Source organism: Branchiostoma floridae, chromosome 1 (genome assembly GCF_000003815.2).
Source record: "Branchiostoma floridae strain S238N-H82 chromosome 1, Bfl_VNyyK, whole genome shotgun sequence".
In the NCBI taxonomy this organism is placed as follows: Eukaryota; Metazoa; Chordata; class Leptocardii; order Amphioxiformes; family Branchiostomatidae; genus Branchiostoma; species Branchiostoma floridae.
In genome coordinates, this window is record NC_049979.1 from 26296286 (window position 1) to 26321982 (window position 25697).

Sequence of the window (25697 nt, forward strand, 5' to 3'; positions counted from 1 at the left end):
CTATACTAAACAGCGTCTGTAATCTAACAATAATATTCAACGCACATAATATCGTTGTGACGTAATGTTGTCTGCAAGTGCAGATGGAACTTGTAAAGACGTAGTCTCCTAGTGCCCGAACAAAGGTTTTTTGGCAGGCGTCTCAGGGACCCCGCCTAACATTATAGTGAGCAACCGTTTCACAAGAATTCTAGGAATTCCGCAGGCATCTGTGGAATTTTTCTACAGCCCCGCCCGCTCCCGCCCGCCCGTGGTCAGTCACGTGACCTGACCCCGCCGAAACAGGGGTAAACAATTGGTCTTGCCACTTTCTCAGGCGATACCTCAAAAATACCGGCACCAAAACACAAATGCTATACACCAAAATAAAGTGAATTTTGTTGTCTAAATACACTGTTAATGGCTTTAACATAGGTGCTAAACTCGATGAGATATTTTCCGGAACGTCCGGCAAATGCCCCTTCTTCCGCGCTCGGCAGAAACTTCCGCGGGAGGGTCTGCATGGGGGAATATTTTCTTGTATAGTTTTTGTAGTTTTAAGTAAAATGAGCGTTTGGATTGACGAAATGTAGAGGGTGTATATCGGTGCAGGTCACAGCACTTTGGGGTGGGAGTGGACTGTACCATTGCGTGCGCCCACAGTCTGTATACATTATCTATCAGCTGTAAATTCTTTTCAGTTTTATACAGATGATACTTTAAACCATATATATAAATATATATATATATGTATATATATTTCTAAATTTGTGTAATCACTGTTTGACGTTACAGGCCTGTTTATAAGCCTGTTGTCTATACAAATCTTAGTACTGCATAACAGTACATTCAGATTTTTATGCTAGTTTCGCATTTCAAACATGGCATAATGCTAATCATTTTGCTCTTCTACTCTAGTGATTCTACAAAGTTCTTGTAGAGGAATATTTTATGTATGTGGAGGACAAAAAAGGCATACTTACCGTTATTTTACCATGATATTGCAAAAGGATAGATGCATAATTGTATGATTTTTAAAGCATATTTTTTATTCTTTTATCTTCTTCTTCTTTCGGTTAGGCTGCCAACCTCATCTTTTTGAGGATTCTGCAGCCGTAGCAACATGGAGAGGTTCACTGCGCAGACTGAGGGGGATTAAATTTGTTGCTGAAGATCATCAAGATGAGAGGATGGAGGTGTGCTTCACAAAGCTAAAGCAGGCACAAAAAGACCTCAAAAACTACAAGAGAAGATGTACACAGGCAGAGCACGAAAATGAACAACTGGAAGAGAGATACGAGTGGCTTACTCAACAGTACTAGTATTAGATCAGCTCCTCACAAATGTAGAACACTTCCAGAAAGTCATAGCAGAAAAGTCATCTGATGTGTTCGAAATCAGTATAAACCTCGCAGCTGAAAACAAGAGGAATGATGAACTGACAACAAATTTCTATTTTGATACCACGTTTATGTCATGATCCCTTGTCATTTTTCTGTACTGATTTATAATGATGTAAAGTAGAGATACATGTATCTGTCATTTGTTTGTTATCATAAGGTAAATTGTTGTTGCAGTTTCTGTACAGATAGCAGTAATTCTTTATTTTTATGTATCACTCAGTGCATAATTGCTGACGTCATTATGTTCTGTCAAAAGTGTAGGAGAGGTACACCAGTCAAGTTAGAAAGAATTTTAAGAACAATCTAGAGGTAATCATGAAGGACAGGCTTGGTCGCTTTCAGTAGGCACCTCCAATATTGGCATGCATTGTTTTAATTGTCTTTCTTGAGTACCCTGTAGAAAAAGAAGAGAAATGATGAGGAATGTTTCAAAAGTCAAATGGTAAGTAGCTTGGTAAAGTTGGTTCAAGAGTTATAAAATGAATGTATACATTTCCATGAAATATATTTATATATATATACCTGTCTACATAGTTATTGTGCCATTTATTGAGTTACTTACTCTAAATATCAAGATATACACTTCACAGGTAACTTTTTCATGGAAAATGTGTTCAATTAGACAGAAAACAAGTAAAATCTGACCTACATAGATTATGCACTTTGGTCGCCAATTATGCATAAATTATGCAAATTAATGAAGATATGCTTGATGCCAACATTCCCACCAAGTTTAAACATCATATACCCAACCAGTGTTGAGATATTTCAATCCAAGTGACACCACAAATTTCTTTTAATTCTTCCCATTGAAAACAATAGGGCCCTAGTGCCATGCCTGACCCCATTGGCCCCATTGTTAAGGCCTTTGTTTCTTCATTTTTTATAAGTATTAATGATTTTTGTTGTGGGTCTGTTGTATTTCCTTTCGCCTGGCTGTATGAATGACGATTGTATTGCGCGATGAATGTTTGTAGGGTATTGCTGTTAAAAAGCTTAAGAAGGACGGTTCTTGTGACGAGTGACCATAATTGTTTCTCATTGATTTTACAAATGAGGTCCTCATTTGCCAATCGGATATATCCTTAGCTTAACAGTAAGCCTAATATTTCTCTCTTTAGTGTGGCTTATAGAGTTACATATGGCATATTCTTAAGCATTCTAACATGAAAATACAATGTATTTATAAACTGCCCTCATCAATTAGGCAAATAAGCCCCTGATTTTTGTGATTGGCATTTAATTATGTAAGGCATGTCTGAAGCTATCTACATTCCAAATATCGTGAAGATCCGTCAACCGATTCTCGAATTATTCCGCTCAAAAGGGATGATGCAACTACATATGCCTTTAGTGTAAAATCCTTCGTGACGCCGTGCTTGGTGGACAAGGTAGTTGGTCTATTCTAAAGACCTCTAAACGCTCTAGCATTTATAATTATGGTCACTTGTCACAAGAGACCGTCCTTAAATCAGCAATACCCTACAAACATCCATCGCGTAAAACAATCTTCGTTCACACAGCCAGGCGAAAGGAAATGCAAAAGACCTACAACAAAAGTCATTAATTTGAATGTAAGTTCATCTGTGACGGTAGTTAACATAATGATACGATTTTTAAAACTTTATATCCGTACACAAGAATAAAGCTCTTACCAACAAGCTTTCGATCAGTCCTCTGATCCTTCTTAAGTCGTATAAAAATCATTAAAAAAGTTTATAAAATCATTAATACTTATCAACAATAAAAGCGCCCGCCATGGCAATAGTTTTTATTGCCACACTTATTGGTACTGTATCCAAAGCTTGCGGTTTTCAAAAGCCATTGGCTATATCTACATGTAGATGGCAGATTCGGCTGACACTCACAGTTGAAACGTAAATAAATAACGTAAATAAATACTTAGACAGTTATATTTGTATGTAAATATTACAATATGCTAGGCTGAATCTGTAAAAAGAACGCCGTCCTTTTTACACGGTCATTATGCAAACAGAATACAACATGATGCGTAAAAATGTATTTTCTTATGCGAAGTTCCCTACCCAACTGGGGATTGTCCAGTGTTGATCCGGTGAGGTGGGCCATAGGCTTGGCCAGGAATATCTGTCCTCCCTCCCCCTGAGTGGTGTGGTACGGTCCCAGCGGTAGGAAATCCCCCTCTTCTCTTCGTCTAAGAGATTTGACAAAAATAAGAAATTGCAGTTTGACCAAACATAAGGAAGCGCTAACTTACCCATTTTGTCAACATTTACCGTTATGAATATGTTTATACGGAAGCTATGATGGATAATGGCAGTAAAGAACAGGAAACAAACCGACAAACTTACCCCTCTCGATATATGTGTTATTCCGCAAGAGCTGTTGGATCACCTATACAACAAACGCACGTTACTAAACGTTAAGTGGCATTGATGATCTGAAGTGTGCAAAAAGGTAAATGTAGATATATCCTAAAATGTTCAGATATTAGCTACTCCAATGCAGACGATACTTAAAGCCTGCATGATAATATAGTCATCCTTACGTTGTATGTATGGTTATTTTACTCATGGTTGCTTTGATATGCTTATGACCTTGTTTGGGGCGTCGTGAAACTTTTTTGTACCTATAATGTATTCCACGTGTGCAAGCGACAAAACGTCTGTGAAAAACCGTGAATTGGACATTACATCTGCTTGGAGATAAGAAACGACTTCACTTCACTGCACAGCACATGGGTAATAGATGTTTGACTGTTTAATAGACACGTTCCGACATGGTAGCAGATAAACTTTGAACATGAAACTGCGCACTTATAGGCTGCCTGGTGGCGTCTTGTTTGACCTGTGTAACATGAACCGGAATTACCCAACAACTTGCACACAATTTTTTCTTCACGCGTTAAATTGAAAGGACAGGTACAGGTATATATCTGAGCGTTGGTTCGCGATTATCAACGTTGGCTAGGTTCTCTTGTGCCGGGAAAGGGTGTTTGCCGAGGAAGGGAGTTTGCTGTGGAAGGGAGTTTTGCCCCGTTATACTACCTTCCACGGAGAAGCCTGCCACGGTGGCTAATTGCACAGTTACAAAGGTGGTACATCAAACATATAAACTCGCTGGCGGGCAAACAATAGGCGTGTTTGAACAGTCAACAGGTCGAACGTGACAAAAGTGAAAGAAGTTCGGTCAGTCCCAGACTATAGTTCTGACTCATTATTATCCCCACAAACCCAGATGATCTAATTACAGTTCCCCTTTGCGTTAACATGTGTAACGTAAGGATAATGTAAAAGCCGATTAATTGCACATCCCATTTTGCCAGTGCGTCTCGTGCAATTATCCGAATGGTGCAACAAAGCTAAGTTGTTAAGCTAGACCGCACCACCACCGGATTTGAGGATTTCGTGCAATTAACAGAAGTGTGCGCTTATCCGTTGTGCAATTAACTGGCTTCCACTGTAGTTCACATCGCGAAAGTGTCTTTGAGCCTCAGCTCTTTATATTTGCACCCTTTCATTCTCTCGGGTATAGAAAAGGCACGGACGACAAACACAGAGCACATTGCACAGTCTCACGCAACCCTTTCACGCTTGACTACACCTGCGAAAACAACGCCTCCCACCTTTTTGACGTAAGCTATAAACCTGGCGTCTTGGGTTGTCCTCCCAGTCTGGTCTACCTCGGGTAGCTCGAGCTCCACCCCCCTCCTCTGTGCGCCCTGCAGTTCCCCGTACAACAGTACAGCCATGCACACAAGACCCACAAACAGCAGCGCAACAAGTACAGACAATGCAGCCACCGCCCGGGTTAGAGTAGTTACCTGCCTCTGTAGGCGCACGGGCTCGCTTAAGCCGAGGTTAGCGTACGTTTCTGTCCCCTTCATTATCATGTTCAATGCAGTTCTTGTGCCAGTAGAGCAACTGAAGCCAATTGTCAGTAGAAAGGTGGTTCAAGGTAAGGCGCACTTTAGGGGGAAGAGGAGAAAGAAACGTAAGCTAACCGACGGTGGCCGGGAAAGTTGCCCACCCGCGGCCCTGTAAGCGCTACAAAAGAACACATTTGCACAGACTGTCCACGTCGCCTGGAGCGGCGCTCGCTCGTCCAATCACCAGCTTTGAAAAAGGGGGATTCCCCTGACGTCACTTCTACTTTCACTTTCATTGTCCTCGTATAGGACTGTTTAGCCACAGTCGACGCTGTAGGACTGATATCAATTAGGATTTTACCATGGTCAATATTGACTAAAGGATGCCCTATAGTGTTTTTAGATTTGGAGGACGGTATTCGAAATTTTCGGCCTCAGTCGTGTATAACGAAAAAACCTTACCTTCGGAAGCAAATGTGTTATAATATGATAAACTAGAGTTCCACGAACACATACCTTTGCTAAATAAACCAGGTTTGTTATGTAGAATGATGTCTGTAGACATAAATGTGTTACTCATTATATTTTCTTTTATATGCCTGGAGTTGGTTCATAACATTTTGCCATTGCTTATACAAATTAGATCCCTATTTACATACTATTTAATTGTATCAAGCATCACTTAAGCTGTCAGCATAGCAAAAATCATGATGATCCTTTCAATCCCTGCTTGACTTATTATCTTTTAATGTAGGAAACTAAACCGCCTCCTGCAATTCAAGAAAAGATGTTAGGGGACCCAAACATACACCTCTTACTCTCTGCCATCTTTCTCAGTTACATATGTGACAAGTTTGAAAGTCCTATCACGGAATACAGTAGATTTATCTTTCCTCATTAATTATGCAAATTAGCTGTTAATTTGCATAACTAGTATCTCATTATGTAAGGTTTTACTTAGGCTATCTACATACCAAAAATTATGATGATCCGTCAACACGTTCATATTTTTTTATTAATTATGCAAATGAGAGCATCATCTGCATAATCAATATGAATTGATATTTCTGTCTTTCTCAGCTACACATGTGACAAGTTTGAAAGTCCTATAATGCAATGCAGTGGATTTACACAATTTCCTCATTAATTATGCAAATTAACCATCGATTTGCATAATTAGAATTCCATCATGTAAGTCTTCCCTTTGGCTATCTACATACCAAAAATCATGACGATCCGTCAACGCGTTTATATTTTCTCATTAATTATGCAAATGAGGCCGTAATTTGCATAATTAATATGCATTGATATTTCTCTCCTTCTCATCTATATATGTGACAAGTTTGAAAGTCCTATCATGAAATGCAGTGGATTTATAAACTTTCCTCATTAGTTATGCAAATTAGTTGCTGATTTGCATAATTAGTATTCCATTATGTACATTGTTACTTGGGCTATCTACGAGGGGCGTGCAATAAGTAATGGTTCTGACCCACTTCCAGTTGTCTGATCTAAATGAAATTTTGTATGTGTAATAATTCATATCTCTATGGGTTATGTTGCAAAAGACAGCTCTGAACTAATTGTGGTTTCTGATTTACTGGTGTTTGAACTTAGTCAGGTGCGAAATGGACCAGGTGTGAAATGGAACCAGTTGAGTGTCGCGCAGTGATCCGGTTTTTGTATTTGAAAGGACGCACACCAAAGAAGACTTTTGATGAAATAAATGAAACTTATGGTGATGATGCCCCATCATATGACCTTGTAAAACGCTGGCATCCTGAATTCAAACGTGGCTGGAAGTCTGTGGAAACAGCTCCCAGACCTGGTCGTCCCTCTTGTGCCATTGATGAGGCATCAGTTGGAGGACCAACCTGGGGTGTCCTACAAAATCGGTGTCCAGAGCTGCATCAAACGATGGGAGAAATGCATAACTCTGGGTGATTTCTATGAAGAGAAAGACTAATAACTGTGCCAAGTTTCATTAATCTCCTGCTATGGGAAATGGGTCAGGACCATTACTAATTGCACGCCCCTCGTACATACCAAAAATTATGACGATCCATCAACATGTTCTCGAGTTATTCTCGTCCAAAGTTTGAAAGGAAATCGGCGACTGCAGTTCCAAACAAGCCGCTAGGGGGTCCAAACGTACAGCACTTACTCTCTGCCCCAGGGGCTATCTACCACTCAAAAATGATTACCACGGCATGTCCAGAAGACGAGATATCAAAAATTGAGGTTCTGCTGCAGTACCTTAGCAAGCTGCTAGGGGGCCCATTATCGAACTTGACCTTCGTTTTCCCGACCCCTACCCACCTACCAAATATCATCGGGTTCCATCCAAGGCTTCTTGAGTTATGCTGTTAACACACACACACACAGACAGACTCACAAGCCCAAAACATAACCTTAGCCATTCTGGCAAAGGTAACAAAACATCCCATAGCATAGTTCTCTTATTATTACAACCTAATGAATAAGATCAATACGTCGTGATCGCCAAGCAAATTTTGCTGTGGCATAAGACAGTATCATTAGCTGGGGAAGGAGTTTAGCCGGAGCCAGAGAAGTTTCATACACCACATCTGTGTGTACATTTTTTGTTGTCTTTTCAGTCACTCTTTTTTTTTTACATTTTGTATGATATACCCAGTATGAAAGCGAAGGTTACACACATCCGTTTTAGGTGAGAACGCAGCGCGATCGCCATCTACTGGAAAGGGGGTGTTAATATCTGTTGCCGTATATTGTACTATGAACAGATGCTGAGCAATAAAGTTCTTCATATTGAAACACAGATATGGAAAGAGAAAACACATCCAATTGGGGTTATAGGACTATTCTGTTCAAATGTCCGTTTTTTTTATTTCACCGTTTTCTTCAGTACACTCTTCCCTTCATAACGCATGCATGAATGCATTGGTTACTGAACCTTTATGTATACTTTTTGCCCAACTGAAATAGATACTGTTCACAACAAAGACTCGTTTACAAAAATACACAACTTGTTACGAGTACCGTAGTCTAGCGTGTAGCCTAGGTTCGTCGTCGTCTCGCTTGGAACCACGTAATTGTTATGTACTCGTAACGTACGGCATTGTGTGGGTTGAGCTATTTTCGGTTTGTCAAACAGCATGAGGAGCATGAATTTGTCAGCGCTTCTCATATTCTTTTTTTCACTTTATACTTGACTAAATAAGATCATGAACAGGATATTTCTATTAACATACACAGTATAATCTATGATGTAGTGACTTTATCCTCTACCGTATTGGAGGTAGATGTTTTTCTCTAGAGGAGTCAGGCTATGCCTTTTTGATTCAATTCCATTCGAGTCTTAGTTTAGCGGTGGTGGTTCTGTGCAAAATACAATGTATTTGTAATTTTCAGGTATTGCTCTTCTTTGTTTGTATATTCAAGTCGTCTGTATGTTCGGAGTCAAGTTTTTTTTTTCAACCACACTCCAATTAAGTACTACATACGAACACCAGATGCACAAATATAACATCTAGCTCAGAATCAATTAGTTCTCACCATGTATACAATAAGTCCAGAAGACTGAATACTTGACTTTGATCAATTCTATTCCCGTTAGTACTTTATCAGTTGTATACTATAATTGGAATGCTAATCTATTGTCCTTTACAATGACACCACATTTCTTATGATCCTATATCCGTACAGGCCGAACACCTGATCTAAGGCCTAGGTAAGGCTTAGGCCGCATTTCCAAACCGGCGCCCGGCCAGATTGTTTTAAGAAACCAAAAATTAAAATCATCATCATTTGTCATCCTCTGGAGTGCAGCAATAGCCTCTACCAGGCTCCGTGGATCGGTAGATCATTATCCTCACGTGCTCTTCTGGCCGGCTAACTCCCCTAGCGTAATATAGACTCTATTTGTCCAATTTCTGCAGTTAGATCACCGATCCTAGGAGCCTGGAAGAGGCTAGAGCAGCAAGTGAAGTTTGACTTATAGTACTGTCCGTCATTCATCACTGCGGGAAGTTCCAGACCATCCAGAACAGACGCCAGAGTGCCTCCCCGTAGTTTCCTCGGCCGCCACCCCGAGGGCCTGCCCTTAGTTTCCTCGGCCCCCACCCCCGAGTGCCTGCCCGTAGTTTCCTCGGCCCCCACCCCCGCGTGTCTCCCCGTAGTTTCCTCGGCCCCCACCCCCGCGTGCCTGCCCGTAGTTTCCTCGGCCCCCACCCCCGAGTGCCTCCCCGTAGTTTCCTCGGCCCCCACCCCCGAGTGCCTGCCCGTAGTTTCCTCGGCTCCCACCCCCGGGTGCCTCCAGGTAGTTTTCGCGGCTCCCACCCCCGAGTGCCTGCCCGTAGTTTCCTCGGCCCCCACCCCCGCGTGTCTCCCCGTAGTTTCCTCGGCCCCCACCCCCCAGTGCCTGCCCGTAGTTTCCTCCCCCCCCCCACCCCCAGAGTGTCTCCCCGTAGTTTCCTCGGCCCCCACCCCAGAGTGCCTGCCCGTAGTTTCCTCGGCCCCCACCCCCGCGTGTCTCCCCGTAGTTTCCTCGGCCCCCACCCCCGAGTGCCTGCCCGTAGTTTCCTCGGCCCCCACCCCCGCGTGCCTGCCCGTAGTTTCCTCGGCCCCCACCCCCGCGTGCCTGCCCGTAGTTTCCTCGGCCCCCACCCCCGCGTGCCTGCCCGTAGTTTCCGCGACCCCCACCCCCGCGTGCCTGCCCGTAGTTTCCTCGGCCCCAACCCCCGAGTGTCTCCCCGTTGTATCCTCGGCCCCCATCCCGGAGTGCCTGCCTGAAGTTTCCGCGGCCCCCACCCCCGCGTGTCTCCCAGTAGATTCCTCGGCCTCCGTCCCCTAGTACCTCCCCGTAGTTTCCTCGGCCCCCACCGGCCCCTAGTCCCGGGTTTCCTCGGCTTCCATCTCCGTCCGTCCCGACGGCCACCTCGTCCCCCTCTCCCGGACCAGAAATCGCCAGGCCCTCGGAAAACTTGATCACTGTCCCTGCAGCCTGATGGGGCGATGCTGTGCCCGCCAAGGACAACAGGTCACCTATCGACGGGAACAGCTCATCTTGCAGCAGGTTGTTGTAGTTCCAGGGGGAACACAAGGAGCCACCATCGATATCGTCGGCTGAAGGATACAAGTAAACAAAATTCATTCTGTATTAGAATGGACCTATTCAATCTGTTGACCTGGACACGCTATGTTTGTTTTTTTTGGTCGAAGGCAGCCTTTCATGTAAGAAAGAAGTGATGTATGTTTGGGGCCCCCTAGCAATTTACTATAATGGAACTAGAACTGCAGGGGTATTTTTGTGAAAATTTCCCATAACGGAACAAAGGAGCGATGGATTTCCATGATATTTACATGTAGTATACAGGTATTTCTGGCAGAGTTGCACATCTCTCTCTCTCTTTCTCTCTTTTCGCAACATGGTACAAGTCGTTTGGTAACATTTGAATGTTATTAATTAATTAGAAATCGTATCCCTAACATAATTGCACTCATTTTCCTCTCATAATTTTTTTTCGACCGGCCTTCCAACGGTGGTCAGGCCAGCTCGAAAAAAAATCATGAAAGGAAAAGGTCACGATTTTTCCCATCAACCTCTGCTTGGAGAGTACCTGTACCGCCCGGCGTATGAAAATCATCGGGCTGTCAAGTCCATGCGGCCCCATGTTCCTCTGCCGCCGGGGTTGTCTTTTGCACCCGACTTGTGATGTAAGAAAGAAGTGATGTATGTTTGTGTCCCCTAGCATTTCACTATGGACCTGCAGGGGTATTTTTGTCAAAATCTCCCAAAGAGCATAAGGTTCCGGTTCGGAATTTCAAGTGTCCAGATATCTAAATAGTCCCTAAGAATAAGACGCAAATCAGAGGTTGTCTCCATAGTTTTGGCTCTAGATTTTTCGGCTATCGCTTTAGAAGTCTATAATCTTTTATACTTCTCTAAATGCTTGTTGTTCGTAGCGTTTTATGGTGTCGGAGATTTGATCGTGCGACGAACACTTCCTGGTATTAGTGCGCGCGATAGCGGTAAAGCGTTTCGTCGCCTGATTACCCAGATCATGCGTTCTATGTGCGTTTTGGGTGTTTTAGCGCCATCGGAGCTTGCGGAAAACGTATCGGATAACTTTTTTTCCTTTTTCCTCAGAATACAGAAGAAGTCTTGACCTTCATTGCCATATCAGTCATTATCCCAGGAAAATTCATTTTTTCCGTGTAGCGGCCTGTAAAAAATGGCCCCAAATTAGCATTTTTTGGATTAAAAGCATATATTTTTGATGGTTTTTACCAAAAATAACATTTCTACAGAAAATGTCAAATGAGTCTGTCGGTCAGCGACAACACACCCTTTTCCATCGGAAACATTGAATTATCCGAAAAAACGATGTTTTGAGAAGCGTTAGGGCTTTTCTCAGAGACAGTCAAATCGGCCGCAAATCCTAAAAAAAACTCCGAACCGGAACCATAACGGAACAAAGGAGCGATGGATTTCCATGACATTTACATGTAGTGTCCAGGTATTTTGGGCAGAGTTGTACATCTCTCTCTCTCTCTCTCTCTCTTTCTCTCTCTCTCTCTGTCTCTGTCTCTCTGTCTGTCTGTCTGTCAGTCAGGCTATACAGACTATTACACTACACAAAAAAAACTAAGAAGTAGAGGAGACTACAATACAAAGAGAGTTTTACAGAATTAAGAGCAACATTTGCAAATTTTGAGCTTAATTTGCATACCTCGGCCCCCACCGGCCCCTAGTCCCGAGTTTCCTCGGCTCCCATCTCCGTCCGTCCCGACGGCCACCTCGTCCGCCTCTCCAGGACCAGAAGTCGCCAGGCCCTCGGAAAACATGCTCACTGTTCCCGCAGGCTGATGGGGAGATGCTGTGCCCGCAAAGGACAACAGGTCACCTATCGACGGGAAATCTCCCAAGGAGCATCATTGAACGTAACAAAGGAGCGATGGCTTTCCATGATGTTTAGTATCCAGGTATTTTTGGCAGAGTTGTATATCTCTCTGTTCCTCTCTCTGTCAGTCAGGCTATACAGACTATGACACAACGCAAAAAGAAACTAAGCAGCAGAGGAGACTACAACACGAAGAGAGTTTTACAGAATAAGTTGCAAAATATGCAAATTTCGGACTTAATTTGCATACTTAACGAGGAAAAGCTATATTTAGGACAGTACTCTCTTCTCAACAGAGAACTGTGGCTCATTTGGTAACTTGTCATGACAACATCTTCTTCTTCTACTTGTCACCATTTTTATCTTCCACTTTCTGTGTACTTTTTCAATACTGGTAAGCTGTCTATTTTTGGTGGCTTGCCTGAGACGCAAGTAGGGGTACAGAAAATTCAGGTACAGGTCCAGGGGATCAGGTCAGGTGTCACAGGTGTCACAGCGATCTCTTACAAGTGGTACTTTACAAGTGATTCTGTAGCTTTTAGGAACAGTTATATTAACTTGCACGTAGATAATGTTCATAATAAGAAACAAGTGACCGTAGGTAACATAATCTGTGACCTAATTATGTTTTATGGCGGTTGTGATGTTTTCTGTGGTGTATGACTTGTATCGTATTCAGAATACATCAAAGCTGACGGAACATACCTATCATTGCCACAGTCTTGTACGCATCGACAGGAAAATCAGCATGGGTGATACTCAAAATAATGATCCATTTCGCTACATAGAAATATGTTTGACATGTGTATCTGACTTCCACTGGCGTTTCGAAATCTTATCTTCATGTAAGCAACAAGAACTGCCTCTGAAAACCTACACCAAGTAAGTTTGACTGGGGCGACTTGGTACAAATGACTATCAACTATCCACTACTTCGCTTTTGTTATTTTTTTTTTACAACGGTAAGCCCCAAAGCACTTGAACGCCTGTGGGTATAATCTGTCCATTTTCTAGTCGGCCCAAATTCAATTCCACTGATTTTTTCAGGCCCGGTTTTTCTCAACAAGGAAAACAGGTACACATACAGCCAAGGTTGCCCTTCTTGTGAGTAGCTATACACCTTTCTCACGCGGCGGCCATGATAGATCTAAAACGAGTTCAATGTGGCAAACAAAAGGCTGTCCATCATAATTAGCAGTTCAACCAATGATAGCCTGCCAATTAGGGAATCGACCAATACGTGAATGGCTGCAAATTCGTTAAAAATTTGCATTCTTATGTTTTTATTTTGCATCTCTTAAGGGACTATGGGGTCAGTCTACACTACTCTAAATTGCTACATCTTTCGGTGCATAACACTTCTTGTAATATTTATTATTCTATCTTATATCATGAAAATTTGTGTGGTTTTTGGGAAAACTAAATGGGACCTGATTTTAGAAATAAGTTTGTCTGTTTGCCTCATTGACCTCTTCTTCGATCTATCATGACCGCCGCGTGAGAAAGGTGTATTGGGTCAATAACTAACCAACCTTTGGGAGAAAAAATACACACTCAATACGTCACTAGGTTATAAAGTACATTACTATGACTTCAACTAGCCCTCGGGCAAAATCTTACAAATAAAACTTACTTCTTGATACCGGGGACTGCTCTGCTGGCGGGTCGTGGACGTTCGGCGGGGAGTCCACCGTTGCAGGCGGCGATCCAGTTAACCAAACGCCGCCGGATGACGAAGGTTCTCCCGTTATCGGCAAGGTTTGATCAGGATTATTCGGAGGAGAGAGGACGGCATCCCATAGGTTTCCTGTAGGTTGCACCTGAGTGGTAAGGAAGCCACGGTCGTTCCATGAAAAGTCCAAACTATCCGACATGATTTTTTTGCGTTTCTCCGTTTTGGCAGAGAGAAGTCACGACAACGAAAATGCGACTCTGACGACAAAGTCAAAGAAAGGACCGGCACTAGTAGACACCAGACGGTCACGTGGCTTTGCTGTTATATTTAACTTATGATTATGATTTACAGAATGAGATCTGAGAGGTGCTTATGAAAATTATGCGAACAATAACTCATAACTGAATACATTCTCAGGATTTCCTTATTATCCGCACTTATTTCTTTTGTTAATTTAGATACATTGTATTAAGTTAGTAAAGGGAGGCATTCTCATTCTAATGTCATTGAAAAAAATGCTGGATTGACTGTGTTAAAAGTGGCAAATAACTAGACAATCAACATTGTGACCGGTGTAAGTTATCTAAGGGTGTACATAACCAAGCATAGACTATGTTTAAATGTGAAGTCATTCACATAATCAGACTATTTCAAGGAGATATGAGGTCTTCGAACTATTATTGTATTTGTATGCCTGTGCTTAGCCCTATAGGGTGTGAATTTACAATAAAAGCTGTCACGCACACAGGCACACACACACACACACACACACACACACACACAGGCACACACACAAACACACAGGCACACACACACACACACACACACAGGCACACACACAAACACACAGGCACACACACGCACACACAAACACACATAGATACACACACACACACACACACACATACACACACACACACACAGGCACACACACACACACAGGCACACACATACACACACACACACACAGGCACACACACGCACAAACACACACGCACACACATACACACACACACACACATACACACACACACAGGCACACACATACACACACACACACACACAGGCACACACACGCACAAACACACACACGCACAAACACACACACATACACACACACACACACACACACGCACACACATACAAACACACACCCACACACCCATAAACACACACACACACACACACACACAACGCATACAACACAAACACACACAGGCACACACAGACACACACACACACTCTCACACACACACACTCTCACACACAAACACTCACAAACACACACTCAGATACACACACACACACATCACAAACTACAGCAATAAACTTAAGCAAAGCAGATTAGCTTGTGATAGGTATAAACTTCTACCGTCACAAACAACATCTTTGAACGTCGGCCCTAACAATGTCATGAGTCAAGTCATCATGGCTTTGTTTCCAGAAAGAGCTCCTCTATATAGCACGTAACATGGACCCTCCGCTGTGCCCTGCCAATCCAAACTACATCCTTGTACACACAGGCGTGGGTACCTTTTGTTTGACTACATCGGCGTGTGCGTTTGCAACATCAAGCTAATCAAAATTCATATTAACATTTATCTATCTTCGAGCGATGCTTGAATCGGCTTCAAGTCAGGTGAGGTGAAAGCCTGATACATATAAAGTTACAGGTTTCATTATTTCAATGATGATCTTTATTTTGCATGTTTTTCCCACATGGGCTAAATGCAATGATTGATTCGATAGTATTACATGGAACACTAGAGACTAGACACTATTACAAGCAGTGTTACAAGCAAACAGTTGGATAAACAAACTAGAGTTCGGGGACCTCATACCTAAATGAAATATTCATTGCTTTTTGTGGATGTTATGTATGTTGATGGTCGGTTGTATTTAAGAGTAATGGATATTACTGTTATGGGTATCTGCTTGGAGCAAAGCCCATTAACAAACACTTAAAGCACGATGCCTGTTCCAATATATCGCAGATATAGGGGTGATTTTTGATATTACTACATCGATTATAACGACAGATACGGCTCCCAAAATCTCATCGATTCGAGCTTTCATCACACACCACCAACACAACAAGTATGAAACCAATCCATCCAGCCATTCTTGAGTAATCTTGTATACAGACAGAGACACCCCCAAACAGCTGTCACCATCTGCTTTGAGCTAAGCCCATTACCAAACACATACAGCACGATGCCTTTACCAATATATCTCACCTATAGGGGTGATTTCTGATATTATCACATCGATTATAACGACAGATACGGCACCCAAAATCTCATCGATTCGAGCTTTCATCACACCCCACCAACACAACAAGTATGAAACCAATCCATCCGGCCGTTCTTGAGTAATCATCTACACAGACAGAGACACATAACAGAAACTAAAGTTCGGGGACCTCATACCTCCATGAAATATTTATTGCTTTTTTGTGGCTGGTATGTATGTTTATAGTCGGTTGTATTTGAGAGTAATGGTTATATAATATATATGTTATGGGAAAGTAGTGGTGTATTTATTTAATGACACAGAGGATGTTCATCTGTTTAGTGATTATCAATATGTGACACTTAATTGTGTAATGTGCGTTTAAGAGGTCGACGGCATATGGTATCGTGGTGTTCCTTAAGCTTGATGTTTGGCATTTAAAATGTCTAAGGTTGTCAGCATTATTGAGGTTCGACTATGTGCCTCAGAGCTGTGTGGTGGGAGGAAGTTGGGAAACTCAGAAAGAGGAAGGGATGTGGCCAACTTTAGTCAGATGGTGATTTGATTTACCACCAATATGTCATAACATCAGCTGTTCACACGGTACAAAAACGAGATGCACACTTTCCTCTGACAGCCCTACACCAACTGTAAGATGAATACTTGGCGCCAACCCCGTCTGCTAAAAAACAAGTACCATTGGCTACGAAAGAGACAACTAACAACTGTCCCTTATCGTAACAAAATCAGAACATCTGTATCGCCCATAAAACTTCTGACACCCAACCCAGATGAGAGGACCTAATGGCATTTTAATCACCATGTCACTCAAATCAGCAGTACAGTATGTGAGACATCCATACCTGTTAAGCATTATCGTTAAATGTGCCTCAACTTCTTACAATTATACTTACGCTTCACATCTCCATGATATCCTAAGCAGACATAAATAAAACTAATTGTCATATTAAAAAAACTCTGGGTTCCCCAAACAGCTGTCACCTCACCATCTAGTCGGAGCTAAGCCCATTAACAGTCCAGCAGTGTCCTCAACCTTCATGAGAAGCTCAGCTGGCAGTACCTCGCAGGGAGAAGGCGGGATCATGTGTGCATTATGGTTTACAAGTGTATCAATGGGCTAGCACCAACATACCTATCATCCATCTTCTCTCACAACCATAACTTACACAATTACCAAACCAGACAGACATCACTTCTATACAAACCCTTTTTCAAGACCACAACTGGACAGCGTACATTTGCCTACAGAGGTGCTAAACACTTTAATTCATTACCAGCCTACATTAAGCAAGTTCCCACCCTGAATTCATTTAAGTCAGCTTTGAAAGACCTAACATAGTCTCAGTACTGAGTAGTGACCTCTGACCTCCTACACTGTTGACCTTGGTCCGGATTATGATTTTGATTTATCTGTCTTTCATGTTTCAGTTGTACTTATATGTTCCGACGTGTATGTCTACTTTTCTCTCTGTAAGTTGTTTTTATTTCCATGTATGTATATGTGAAACTGGGCCCTATCGAAAACCAGTGTATTGGCACTGAATAGGCTACCCAGGTGTTTCAAAATAAACAAACAAACAAACAAACAAACAAACAAACACATAAAGCACGATGCCTGTACCAATATATCTCAAATATAGGGGTGATTTCTGATATTATTACATCGATTATAACGACAGATACGGCTCCCAAAATCTCATCGATTCGAGCTTTCATCACACCCCACCAACACAACAAGTATGAAACCAATCCATCCAGCCGTTCTTGAGTAATCATCTACACAGACAGAGACACATAACAGAAAATATAACCTCCATTCCATGACATTTCATGGAGGTAAATATAACCTCCATTCCATGACATTTCATGGAGGTAAATATCTGGAGCTATGCTATCACTATAACTATTGTTTACATGCCCCTTCCCTTTTCTTCAAACAAGTGTGTACAAACTCGCATAACTTTTGTTGTACAGTGCTGTCATTATACATACAAATAGGTCGTCTTTGAAGTCCGAATTAACCTATAAACATGTGACGTTAGTGGAATTACTCAAACCTGTTAGTCTATATTTGCAAGAATTATTTATCCATGAATCTGGTAAAACTCCAACTGTAACTCTGTCTTAAATGTTTTCGGACGATTTTTGGGTGCTTGTACTAAGTTGCACAGCTCAGTTCATTTTATTCACTTCTTTTTTCGTTCGTTTGTTTCGCGCACCTGCCACCTGCCACACTAGCTGCACCTTGTTTCGCTGGACGCGATGTGCCGTGAGACACTTTGCCCTGTACTGTGTAGAAGTATTAGAAGACACAAAGTTGACATGAAACATGGACGAGCACTCAGAAATCGTCCGAAAACATTTTAAAAAGAGTAACAGACGAATTTTACCAGTTTCGCGGAGCACTAGTAAGTGCATAAAGGGGCCCTACAGCTGAGTGTCGGGACACGAAAAGACCTTCAAAAGAGAGCCAGAAAAAAAGGTAAATTTATATTTGGAATTGAGGTTATATCATGCAGTGTATGAATTAATAAATGAATGAATTAACCTAGTGACGAAGGGGGTTAAATGTTTGATATTACATTCCATTTTGGATTCAAATTAATGTGTTCTAAACGTCTAGTGTCCGGAGCGCTAGACGAAAGATTGTGGTCGCTCATTCAAAGCCCCTGCCACGCATTTAGGACCTCGCTAGGACTTTCCTCCCTACTAGGGGTGGGTACTGGTGCAGAAAATTCAGGCCCAGGTCCGATTCAGGTCCAAAGGATCAGGTCCGGACCGGACCTGAACCTGATTCAGTATGTGAAAACTTTTGGTCCATTTCGCTATAAAGAAATCTGTTTTGTGGAGTATTCGACTCCCACCGGCGTTTTAAAATCCTACAAGGCTTATAACTGAATCTTTACGATAGACTGTAAAACTTGGGCGGAATGACTATAGACTCTACTCTACTTCGCGTTTGTTATTTTCTTCGACTGGTAATCCCAAAAACGTCACGAATGCATGACCATATAATCTGTTCATTTTCCAATAGTTTCAACATCCGGTCCAATGATGTTTTTTAGGTCCGATTTTTCCGGACCGGTCCAATAAGAAAAATCGGTTTTGTACCGGTACACCGAAAAAACAAACTGTTTTCCCTCAAGAAAGTGCACCCACCGAAATGTTCGACTATAGTTCTGTGTTTTTTCGGTACTCGGGGCACATAACCGAAGAAACCGAGTGATTCGGTTAAAAATTTCGGTGAGTGAAATTTCTTGAGTTGAAGTACAGTTTATTTTTCCCATTATGTAATTACCAACTGATATGATTTTCATGCTAAAACAGATGACCTTGTCAATGAGAATACTAACTGCTGAAGGCTCCACTGTCTTGGTCGGCAGTTGCAAGTGTCTACCACTGTGACAGTAACGTATGCTAGCGCTTGGAGATATAGTGGTAACAAGTTCATGCCATATCCAACCATAAGTTAATACACGTAAACTCACACACACGCACGCACACACACGCGCGCACACACATGCGCGCACACACACACACACACACACACACACACACACACACACACACATACACACACACACACACACACACACACGCACACACACACACACACACACACGGACACACGGACACACACGGACACACTCCCCCCCACACACACACACGCTCACAAGCACACACTCGTACACACACACACACACACACACACACACACACACACACACACACACTCACACATCACAAACTACAGCACTAAACTTAAGAAAGCAGATTAGCTAGCCTTGAAGCTATATAAGACCGTGTCATGATAGGTATAAACTTCTACCGTCACAAACAACATCTTTGAACGTCGGCCCTAACAATGTCATGAGTCAAGTCATCATGGCTTTGTTTCCAGAAAGAGCTCCTCTATATAGCACGTAACATGGACCCTCCGCTGTGCCCTGCCAATCCAAACTACATCCTTGTACGCACAGGCGTGGGTACCTTTTGTTTGACTACATCGGCGTGTGCGTTTGCAACATCAAGCTAATCAAAATTCATACAGTAGAAGTCTATCTTCGAGCGATGCTTGAATCGGCTTCAAGTCAGGTGAGGTGAAAGCCTGATACATATAAAGTTACAGGTTTCATTATTTCAATGATGATCTTTATTTTGCATGTTTTTCCCACATGGGCTACATGCAATGATTCGATAGTATTACATGGAATACTAGAGACTAGATACTATTACAAGTAGTGTTACAAGCAAACAGTTGGATAAACAAAACATCTGGAGCTATGCTATCACTATAACTATTGTTCACATGCCTCTTCCCTCTTCTTAAAACAAGTGTATACGAACTCACATAGTTTTTGTTGTACAGTGTTGTCTGTGGCTGTCATTATACATACAAAAAGGTCGTCTTTGAAGTCCGAATTAACCTATAAACATGTAACGTTAGTGAAATTACTCAAACCTGTTCGTCTATATTTGTAAGAATTTTTGGACTTGCGAAACTGGTAAAAATCCAACTGTTACTCTGTTTCAAATGTTTTCGGACGATTTCTGGGTGCTGGTCAATGTTTCATGTTTCATGAATGAGTAAGCTTTCTTGAGATAAAGACCAATTTATTTTCTCATTCTGTAATTTACCAACTGAAATGAATTTCATGCTAAAACAGATGACATTGTCAATGAGAATACTAACTGCTGAAGAATGAAGTGTTCATGCTCCGCTGCCACAGTAACGTCTTCTTGGAGATATAGCGGTAACAAGTTCATGCCATAGACACACTCGCATTCAAACACACACACAAACATACACAAACAAACACACGGACAAACGCACACACATACACACACGGACAAACGCACACACACACGCACGCACACACACGCACACACACACATGCACACACACGCACACACACACACACACACTCACATGCATGCACACACACTCACATGCGCACACAGACACACACACGAACACACACGAACACGAATATGCACACACACACAGACACACATACACACACACACTCACATGAACACAGACACACAGACACACGCACAAACACACAAACACACACGCACACACACACACACAAACACACACACACACACACACTGACACACACACTCACCAGTGCACACACACACACAAACACACACACTCACATTCACACACACGGACACAAACACACACACACACACAATGTACACACACAGGCGCGTGCTCGCACACACACAAACACACACTCACATGCACACACACGGACACAAACACACACACACACACACACACACACACACACACAATATACACACACGCGCGCGTGCTCGCACACACAACCACACTATCACCGCCGTTACCTGTGTCAGCCTTGACATTATCCGCTCTTTCCAGGAAAAAGCCTCTTCTACTACTTTTTATATGTTGTTTATTGATTGCATTAGCCCCTCAGCCTGGGTACCTGACATCCGAAAACAGCTGCGGTAGGCATGTAATAACTATGCAAATGTTTAAGCCTATTCAAAAGCTCCAATCGGCGAATTTTATGTAAATCTGTATTTCGTGTTATGAAACGGTAGTGTATTGTATTCAATGGAAGCCGGGAGAATTTAAATATAAGGAATCTAAATCGTGAATAAAATCTTCAGGCAATTGACTGTTTGTTTGTTTGTTTGTTTGTTTATTCCTCACATAGAAAACAATGCCAATATTAGTAAAATATAGAAAAGTAAATAAAAGTGCCAGAGGAGGGGAGAAGCCTGTTTGTCTTGTGCAAAGCCCTCCCCCGCCTAACTAATCATCATCATCATCATCATCATCAAAATAAATTAAGAATAGCAACAATTGAGGATGTCAAAAGTCAATAGGTAATGTAAATTATTGAGAAAGTACATGAAAGATAGTATATTATAATTAAGAATGACTATTTATCAGAAAAGTAAATGAATGAGCAACATATGAATCATAGAATGCTTATTATAATAAGCTAAGTTCTTCCGTAACAACCACATACAACAGTCACAGGATCTTCATTGACACAACAAAATAAAAAGTACAGCGACTTTCGTAAAGTCTTTACACATGTACACACATACAAACATGTGGAGTAACACACTCATAAAAGTCTGAGGTTTGAATATTCTTTGCGGTATGCACCTAATTGTACGAAAGAGGTTATAAAAATCATATACTAGTAACCTCACCTCCTTGATTGTATACAGTAAGTGTTATCTCCACCTTGTGTGTAATTAAATTCACCTATAGGATGTAATGGAAATTTTAAACAAGCAACAAAACAGGCGAAACAGCCTTGTGCGTTTATCATCATATCATGAACAATCTATGGTGAAGTAACGTTCATCTTCAATCTCATTTGTACAGATGGACAAGACCCCCGGTCACGGGGAATTTTAATTAACCGAAGTTTCGGTGCCCTTCCATCCGTATCTGTATAACACAGGTAAAATCGCCCACACCAGTTTCTGTATCTGTACAATCGGTATAACCACCCTTCTACGTAACACACCAGCTTCTGTATCTGTATCTATATAGCCGGTATAACCGCCCTTCGGCGTAACACACCAGCTTCTGTATCTGTATCTATATAGCCGGTATAACTGCCCTTCGGTGTAACACACCAGCTTCTGTATCTGTATCTATATAGCCGGTATAACCGCCCTTCGGTGTAACACACCAGCTTCTGTATCTGTATCTGTATCTATATAGCCAGTATAACCGCCCTTCGGTGTAACACACCAGCTTCTGTATCTGTATCTATATAGCCGGTATAACCGCCCTTCGGTGTAACACACCAGCTTCTGTATCTGTATCTATCTAGCCGGTATACTGTAAATGCATTTAATTTCGCGGGGATTTAATTTCGCGGTAGCGGCAAAATGGACATTTCGCGGTGGATTTAATTTCGCGGTAGCGCCATCCCGCGAAATTCAATGCATTTTCAGCACTGCACTGTAGTCACGAACTGCCGTGTAAAACCCGGCGCCTCTACAAACCGCCAGTCGGAAAACACTTGCTGGTTACCCGGTAAGGGTCCTATACAGACGGATAGAACAGTTTCCATGCTTTTGACTTGTTCTTGCGTGAGCTACTGTTACTGATCTAATCGTATCTACCCTCTCAATACGTAATAGTATACAGTAGTACGACCTTTGTATCATGGTGAACATACTGTACAGTACTGTAATACAGTTGGTCGTATGAAAAAATACATGTGTGTCTTCACCGTAGTTAGTATGTCAAACATTTCATTATACAGTGACAAAGACAGTAGTTGTATGTACATGGAGCGGAAAAGGGGCACCTTAGGCGGCGCCAGCAGACGAAATATTCGCGGTGGACTTAATTTCGCGGTGAAGCGGCCGCCGCGAAAACCGCGAATATTTCTGCATTTACAGTAACCGCCCTTCGGTGTAACACACCAGCTTCTGTATCTGTATCTATATAGCCAGTATAACCGCCCTTCGGCGTAACACACCAGCTTCTGTATCTGTAAGGCCGGTATAACCCATGGCGCCCGGCGTTCTATATCATGAAGGCTCCTAAGTAGCTTGCGGCCTCCTCGAAGCTGACCATGGCGACGTTACTGACTTGCACGAACAGCCTGTCCCCCGCCCGCAGCCGGAACACCCCGCCCTGGTAACTCGACAGCAGGCCGTAAAGGCTCCGCTTACTCCAACATCTAGGAGAAAAATTTTTGAAATATTAAAATTCGAGTCTAGTCGGTTAATGACTTATCTAGATTGGCGCCCTCTCAGCGTTATATGGATGCAGAAGTCATCCAAAGTTATACGTTAAATCAACATCTTGTCACTTGGGGGGTGGGGGGTGGGGGGTCACTCTCATGGAGGAAATATCTTATTCTAACAAGGCCATAGCATGTCTAGGACAAAACATACTTAAGTCAGATGTCATGCTGCAGTGCTAAGGTCACACACCAGGGGGCCCAAATCGCCCTTGACCTTCGTCTTCCTCACCCCTATCCACATTACCAAATATCACTGCAATCCGTCCAGACAATATAAAGTTATGCTGACCACAAATACCCGGAAACACAAACAGAAAGACAAGGAAAGCATTCAGATTAGACTTACTTTGTTCTGGCACTTTCATCACTTCCTATGGTTCCCGGTAGGTGGCGCTTTTCTTGTACGTGAAGTGCAGAAGCTGGTGCTCTTCCGTTGACTGCTCCCCCTCCCCCGTCCACATGTAGCGGAAATACAGCTGGCTGTGGGCGGAAAACTTGGGATTGAACATCGCAATCATGGTCTCATACGCCAATCATGTGTTTTCATTGACTTCCATTGTAAAATACGCATCTTATATGGCTTCATATCCAATAAAAACACCTTTCCAATAAAAAACGAATCTATGGAGATATTTTGTATCTCAGGCACACTTGCTCTTTTGACAGTAAAAAAAACAAACATCTATAACTGCAATTACCCACTATCCGCAAGAGGTCCTTTCGTCCGTCAGGGTCTGAACGTAACTCTTGTAACAAAACAACATACACGTCCGACCTATCGCTCAGATGGCGAAACTTTCTTACCTAGCTAGTCCTGTCAGTAATAAACAAGCTTTCATCTATCAGGTAAGAGGATTGTAAATCCACTTAAACGCACCCTTTCGGTGCCCCATTTGTGTGTGTGTCAGTGTGTGTAGCTTCAAACTTTACATGTATTTTTACATATATAGATGACAGTCTATCAATGGCTACATTGCACTGTTGTGAGTAGCATTAACCGGGCTAAATGACCTACCTGTACACGTAGTACAGTCCGTCCTGCGGTACTTTGATGTAGCCGTCCCGGTACCTCATCCCGTTTGCCAGGGTCACAATCCCTGGTTCGATTCCCACTCTTTCACTCACAGGACGGTTCCCCTAGTATGGTCTAGCTAGGGCTGGGGAAGAATGTCAGATCGAACGAATTGAGGGACCAAAAAAGAAAATAAAATAAAAAAAACATTGAAGTACACAGGACAGCTTGTACTAAAACAACTGTATATGATTGTGGAAACTGTCAAACGTTCCAGGTAGAATCCACTACATTTTTTTTCAGTGACTAGGCATGCAACATCTGTAGTCCGACACTTAAGTTTTTAACCGCAACCTGTGAATTGATATATCAATAACGTGAAAACATATATGTTAGATAGGACAATAGAAAAAAAGCGAGAAGACACATTTATGCTAATAATCAAATCACAGATAAGTAAGTACAGAGTGTAGCTACAACTGTTATATAAATTCTATATGTTCTAGTTTTTTGGCGGGCGTCTCAGGGACCCCGCCTAACATTATAGTGAGCAACCGTTTCACAAGAATTCTAGGAATTCTGCAGGCATCTGTGGAATTTTTCTACAGCCCCGCCCGCTCCCGCCCGCCCGTGTTCAGTCACGTGACCTGACCCCGCCGAAACAGGGGTAAACAATTGGTCTTGCCACTTTCTCAGGCGATACCTCAAAAATACCGGCACCAAAACACAAATGCTATACACCAAAATAAAGTGAATTTTGTTGTCTAAATACACTGTTAATGGCTTTAACATAGGTGCTAAACTCGATGAGATATTTTCCGGAACGTCCGGCAAATGCCCCTTCTTCTGCGCTCGGCAGAAACTTCAACGATATTATG

At 42.3% G+C, this 25697-nt stretch overlaps 2 protein-coding genes and 1 long non-coding RNA gene across 4 annotated transcripts; all 3 read right to left on the reverse strand.

Moving 5' to 3' along the window:
- Window positions 1–1428: 1428 nt before the first annotated feature.
- On the reverse strand, window positions 1429–5421 carry LOC118425850. Of its 2 annotated transcripts, XM_035834967.1 has the most exons (4): window positions 4987–5421; window positions 3713–3755; window positions 3428–3555; window positions 1429–1776 (listed from the first exon to the last, which is right to left on the reverse strand). In XM_035834967.1, exons 1-4 carry the CDS (start codon window positions 5251–5253, stop codon window positions 1696–1698), a joined length of 519 nt encoding a protein of 172 aa, XP_035690860.1. In that variant the 5' UTR covers window positions 5254–5421; the 3' UTR covers window positions 1429–1695. The 2 variants fall into 2 exon arrangements, with proteins under 2 accessions (XP_035690860.1, XP_035690868.1); XM_035834975.1 differs by lacking the exon at window positions 3713–3755.
- A 3892-nt stretch (window positions 5422–9313) lies between these two features.
- LOC118418740 (glycine-rich cell wall structural protein-like) lies at window positions 9314–13987 on the reverse strand. Its single transcript, XM_035824809.1, has 3 exons — window positions 13747–13987; window positions 11943–12116; window positions 9314–10335 (listed from the first exon to the last, which is right to left on the reverse strand). The coding sequence occupies exons 1-3, from the start codon at window positions 13985–13987 to the stop codon at window positions 9314–9316; spliced, it is 1437 nt and encodes a 478-aa protein (XP_035680702.1).
- Window positions 13988–23471: 9484 nt separating this feature from the next.
- Window positions 23472–25372, reverse strand: LOC118424301. The gene is made up of 3 exons (XR_004832188.1): window positions 24823–25372; window positions 24154–24287; window positions 23472–23741 (listed from the first exon to the last, which is right to left on the reverse strand). It is a non-coding gene; the product is annotated as an uncharacterized LOC118424301 (long non-coding RNA).
- Window positions 25373–25697: the final 325 nt, after the last annotated feature.